This window comes from Gossypium raimondii, chromosome 11 (genome assembly GCF_025698545.1).
Source record: "Gossypium raimondii isolate GPD5lz chromosome 11, ASM2569854v1, whole genome shotgun sequence".
In the NCBI taxonomy this organism is placed as follows: Eukaryota; Viridiplantae; Streptophyta; class Magnoliopsida; order Malvales; family Malvaceae; genus Gossypium; species Gossypium raimondii.
Window position 1 is genome coordinate 57,945,426 of NC_068575.1, and position 5,803 is coordinate 57,951,228.

Genomic DNA, 5,803 nt, shown 5'->3' on the forward strand with positions numbered 1-5,803 from the left:
TATAATGAATTTAAAGAATACTTTTGCTCGTCTCGATTTTATCTTCATATTGTAGCAAAAAATAATCAAGAAACTTCGAAGAGGGAATCTTACCACAGTACTCATCTGTACCAAAGAAGTCTTTTAACATTCAATACACACAGTATGAATAATAATCAAATTAAAGAAGATATTAACATTATGATCTCAGTGTCGGCAAAATAAGAACTTTTGTTGAGCTTGCGTTACCTTACAAAATAATACCAAGAAGCCTTCAAGATTTCAGTGGGGGTAGCTGCTCTCGTTGTAGATCTGTCCCTTAAAGTACATACAGGTATCGTGTCAAGCAACAAAAATCAATGTGCTGCATGTCCCAACCAAGGACCAAAAGCGAAACCATCTAAACATAATTGTCCAAACTCCACCTCAGTGCTCCATCAAGGCCGTTTCTGTTTCTGAAAGTGGAGCTGCACAAACAAACCTCCAAATAAGCAACAATCCCATGAGGTAGAAAGCAAGAACAAATAGAACTCTGCTCATAAGTCAAAAACCATAGTAAAATTCTCAGTTTCGGCACTAGAATCTTGCATTGATTTGGTACATGAGATAATTAGTGGATAAACAAAGTAAAACATTAATACAAAGAATCCTATTACCGGAGGGCCTACATACCAAGCAAATCTTCATAAGAATCGACAAACAGGGACGTGCCCATCAGCAAAGGAGGAGAGAACACCTGATCCTGCGCTTCTTCCAAATCAAAAAGTGACCTTTGCCAATCAGAAGCTGCAGAACTTGAAGCAGCAGCTGAGAGGAATCCATTATCTTGATCATGATTATCAAGAGAATCCAGATTGTTCAACATGTTTGGTAAGTCATCATAGTTACTCCTAATGTGACCATCACTGGGATGGCTGTTGAGAAAGGAATTTTCTGTTTGTGTTGAAAATAATCTCTTAGTCCTTATCGAGCCTAGTTTATTTTCTGGTCCCACACGAGAATGATTAGTTAACAAAACAGGTACAAAGAAATGTTCAGAACTTTCATCAGATTGACTGTCCTGTGATAGCTCTGAATTGCAGGATGGCACAGACAGTGCAGCTTTCCTAACAGATCTCTTTAGATTCTGAACATAAGAATTATCACAATCTGCACAGAAAATCAAGAATCAAATTCTTCAGCTAAAGGAATTAAATTACTTCTCTTTCAACTCGTAAAAACAAAGGCATTAAACCAATAACATGTAGGGGGACAAATGGAGCACAAAAAGCAACAAACCTTGGGGTGGGTTATCTAGGTGATTGTTTGCTAGAGGCTGTTCCATAGAGCTACTTTTATACAAAGTGTCAATTTGGTTGGTCTGAGGAGCTAATGTATGTCGCTTTTGCATGCTTCCAACCTTTCCAGATGAATTTGGAGTTAAACTAAATAACTGTGGGAGCTTTAAAGCAGGAGGACTAGCTGAATTCTTCTCAAGCTGAACAGCAGACATTTTTGAAGTAATGTCACCACCATCATCAGAGCTACTTTCCTGAATGATCCAGAAAAAGAGATCTTAGAATGAGTCATAAGTTCTACATACACAAATATTCTAAAGTTCCAAATTATTTTCAATATTTGCATTACAATGAAATAGTGTTTGAACATTTACCAAGGTCCTTCTACTGCTCTGAGCTAGCATAGGTGAGGTGGTTTGACCACGATGTTTGGCCATTGAAGGTAAGTTGGAGGAAATGCCATTTAATTTCTCTGTGCACTCTGATATTGACTTTTGAATTGATGGAGCAACTTCTTTTAGTTGGTTAATAAGCACCTGCATTTTAAATGTATTAGGAATTAATAATAGTAGCATCTTGAGTCCACATGTAAGTGTGAAAAAGACCCTTTAGATATAAAAGCCATAACAGCAATTTATGGTAGGAGAGGCACGTGTAAATGTACTTGAAAACCCACAAGCGTGCATGTATGAAGCAAAGTGAAGAAAACGAGAACAAAACTCATATTCCCATTCTATCATCTCTCAATCTCCAAATAATTAAATTAAAAACTTTTATAAGCTAAATAGTTGCCAGATTCTCAGGGTTCTATCATCAAGATTTGACCATACTTTAGTGATTGCCAAGAGAATTTGCCAATTCTGGGCTGTCAAAAAGGGGGGGGGGGGGGTTGTTCATCCCTGTGTCTGCTAAATTCTATACCAAACACCAAGCAAAGAGTAAATTAAGAACTTTCAAAGACTTCAAAAACCTACTTACTTGCCAAGTATTATTTGTGTTTCTAAGACCTTCAGCCCAACAATTAAGTAAGCTGAAAATCCTACTCAATGAGGATAAGATACACAAGATATGTACAATTGCCCCCGACGTTCATCAAATTAGAAAAAACAAGAATTGCTCAAAACTGTGCTTCAATTTCCAGTACTTAGAGTAAGTAAATAGCTACTCAATGTATCATAGCTATTTTGTACCTGAAAGCTAGCCAGGTGTTGCTGATGCTCAGTAAGAGTTGCAGCTAATGACTCAGCATGGCCACTTGTCCCACCATCGTGTGCATTTCGTAAAATATCAGGACCCTCTCCATCATTAGCCTTTGCCTGCAAAGCAATGGCAATACAGTTATTGCATACTGGCACCTTACTTCAACACTTATGATTAGAAACATGTAAGCTATGGTTGCATGAAACTGTGAAGCATAATTTTAAATCCACAAATTACTTTTAAATGATTTAGAAATTGCAAACCAAAAATTGCTTATTTCTCACATACCATAAACATATCTAGTTAACATCTCCAAAAGACAAAAAATATTAAATGAGGGGTTTTGCTTATAACTAAAAAGGATTCTGTGCATAGAAATAGAACACAGCGAATATTTCACTGCTGCCACTTAAAACTTAATGTTGAAAAATAAGTATTTGGTCAATAAAATTTACCATATTCATAATTAGTACTATATAGACATAATGCTATTCAGAAGTTGACTATATAACTGATGGCCAAGTATTAGCACAAGCGAAGGCATCTCACTTCAAAAATTAATATAAATTAAAATAAAACAGCATACCAGCTGAAGTGACTGTTTATGAATCCGTTGTAAAGCATGCGTCCAACGTCTGATAATTTCTGTCACATCTACAGTCTGGTGGACTCTTCCACTTCTATCATCTACTCGAGAAAGTCTCTCTTCAAAGACCTGTGTGTGATATCCATCATTCTGCTCTTTGTTATCCAAATCACCAGACTGGACAGATAAAACATCTGTGCAAGGAACTTGAGAACTCTGATCCATAGCTGCAAGCAAAGACGACCCGGAGATGCGGTACCTGGAAGATAGTATTATGAAAAAAGAATAAAAAGTATCATATGCACCATCTAAAAGGACCATAATGAAATGTGGTGGCAAATTACCTATGTTCCCGGTGAGCAATCAAATCCTCAATGGGACCTGAAGCAAGAACTTCATGCTGACCTGGACATATTGTTTGATTATATCAAGATTATGAAAATCGAACAATCTAACGAAGAGAAAAATGAACATGGTTGATTCCATCTTACTTACTTTTACGAGACAATATAGAGTCCCACAAGCGAGTGGCCTTTGAAACCAAATGAGAATTCTGACTTGAAGTAGAGACAAGATCATCCCAGAGCTCACCTTCCAATTTCACTTTGTTCCTCAAGTCATGAAGTTTTTCCAGCTCTTGCTGCAAATAAGCCTAAGATCCAGGTTTTCCAAGGCATTAGTTAAAAGATATAAGTAAAATCATCCCTTAACAAAAAGGAAAAAGGAGCAAGGGGATTGTATTGATAATTTGACATTAAAACTAAAAAAGAGTTCAAATGAGTGATCGAGGTTTTCCAAGATATTAGTTAAATTTACTAAGTCAAAGTCATCCCTAACAAAAAGGAAAAAAAGAGCAAGGGGTTATCACTTATCAGTGTGGTTTAGGGAGAAAACAGCAGTAAATCAATAGAATCAAGACTGGAAACCATGTATGATAGAAGTTGGAACTCTTGAAAACATAGGGTTATAAAAACCTCTAGATTCTGAAGTTTATTAACTCAAAGGAAAATAATAATGTTGTGGCTGTGAACCTATACAGCTTATTTATAACCCTACATTTTCAAGAGTTCCAACTTCTTACTCATTTTTCAGTCTAATTCTACTAACTCATTGCTGTTTTCCACCTAAACCACACCAACTATATTGATAATTTGATATAAATACTCAGGAAGAGCTCAAACGACTGATTAACTATTATTTACTTACCTCCTCAGCACAAAGACCACGGAACTCTGCAGTCATTTCATGAGCCAAATTTGACCACATCGCCTGTCTCTGCACTGCTGTTTCTGCATTTTTCAGAAATCTCCTCCTTTCAAGTGCAATTCTAGCCTGTTTAGTAATAACTATGTTACTTTACTGCTATGGAATTCAAGAGAAGCAATTTTGAAACTAATGTTGAAACTCTACTTGAAGTGAACCATGATAAGAGAAAACCTAGAAACACAGAACAATGAAGTACAACTTAACGGAAAAAAGGATATAATTGTACTTCATATGAATAGTCAACAGAACAGCATTACCTTGGTTACAGGAAGTAGTGTAGCAGCATGAGAAAATGCAACATCAGTCAATGGTGCAGGCAATGGGTTAGAAGCAACATCTGAAGCAAAAGTCCGTCTATGAACCTCTCTCAATGCGTGCAATGAAAGCTGCCACAAAAGTTCAACAAATCTACAACCAAACACATAAGAAGATCTAATGTAGTAACGAATTAAGAAATTTCATTACTTGCACATAAAACAATTCAGACAACTCTACACTAGCACTCAGTGCCATTGTAAAATATTCACTGTAACGAGCCTAGTGAAAATAGAACCAATTATACACTTTTCCAATTAACTTTATTGAATTTTCTTAGCAACCAAACAGAAATTAGCTAGCTAACCTTGGTCCACAGCAAGTAGCAAGCGAAGAAACCCTCGAATTACTCCTTGGTAGAGCTCCTTGAGCTTCCAGCTCACTAATTATCCCTTGCACAACCTAAATTACCAATAAGTAAATAGTACTTCAAATAAATAATAAAATGAAAATGAAATAATCGAAAAAATCAACCTTTCGAAAATCACGAGATTGCGCTGAGTCAAAAATCGGCCAAACTCTATCGAAATCCTGAAAGATCCAAAAGCAAAACTGAACTCAGAACCAATACGGACCAGATCAAAAGTAAACCGAACCGGAAACAATGATAATTACTCTGGCGGATTGAGCGGGGCCACGAAGAGAAGAAAGGATGAAGTAAAGAAGCTGTTCGCCTAATTTAGGGTTGGAGTGACGGAAGAGTCCCACCCGAGGGGTACCATTGGATGTTCCGAGACCAATTATAGACGGATCCAAACCTAAAAGCAAGCAATTCGTGTACATTGCGCTTTCGAGCTCTAACTCTCTCTCCTTCTCTCTGTCCATTGTCATCGCCCTCTTCCTTTTCACGGAAAATCCTTTTCATTTGAGAAACGAGAAAGTTTCAAAAATGGAAATCTAGAAATGGTGGGGCTTTTAATTTTTAAGGGGCCAAATTTTAATTTTGAGAATCTTTAGGGGGCTTTGTTTGAAAATTTGGGATGGGACAGGTTGGAGGGGATAAAGGGAGTCACGTTCAGCCGTTTGAAATTTGACAGAGAGAAAACGAAAGGGTTGACGCTAACATGCGCTGGTGAATAAAAAATTGAATGAAGGCTTGACGTGTTCCTTTTGTGAAGTAAGACATTGAGCCTAACGTGCGCAGGGTGAAAGAATTGTCGCCCTGTCTGTCTGCTTTAAA

At 37.1% G+C, this 5,803-nt stretch overlaps 1 protein-coding gene across 1 annotated transcript; it reads right to left on the reverse strand.

Moving 5' to 3' along the window:
- Nucleotides 1–5,536, reverse strand: LOC105802418 (AUGMIN subunit 6). Its single transcript, XM_012634034.2, has 13 exons — nt 5,239–5,536; nt 5,098–5,154; nt 4,931–5,025; nt 4,566–4,716; nt 4,249–4,374; nt 3,538–3,694; nt 3,387–3,447; nt 3,043–3,301; nt 2,447–2,572; nt 1,631–1,792; nt 1,258–1,510; nt 652–1,128; nt 1–446 (listed from the first exon to the last, which is right to left on the reverse strand). Exons 1-13 carry the CDS (start codon nt 5,452–5,454, stop codon nt 406–408), a joined length of 2,181 nt encoding a protein of 726 aa, XP_012489488.1. The 5' UTR covers nt 5,455–5,536; the 3' UTR covers nt 1–405.
- Between the last annotated feature and the right edge of the window lie 267 nt (nt 5,537–5,803).

What these genes read in the sequence shown, in the direction of transcription:
- LOC105802418 (XM_012634034.2), bottom strand. Translation starts at nt 5,454, where the DNA reads ATGACAATGGACAGAGAGAAGGAGAGAGAGTTAGAGCTCGAAAGCGCA. An exon ending in AATCTCGTGATTTTCGAAAG is followed by an intron (nt 5,026 to 5,097) that starts GTTGATTTTTTC and finishes TTGGTAATTTAG; the next exon opens with GTTGTGCAAGGGATAATTAG. An exon ending in AACACCTGGCTAGCTTTCAG is followed by an intron (nt 1,793 to 2,446) that starts GTACAAAATAGC and finishes TTTAAAATGCAG; the next exon opens with GTGCTTATTAACCAACTAAA.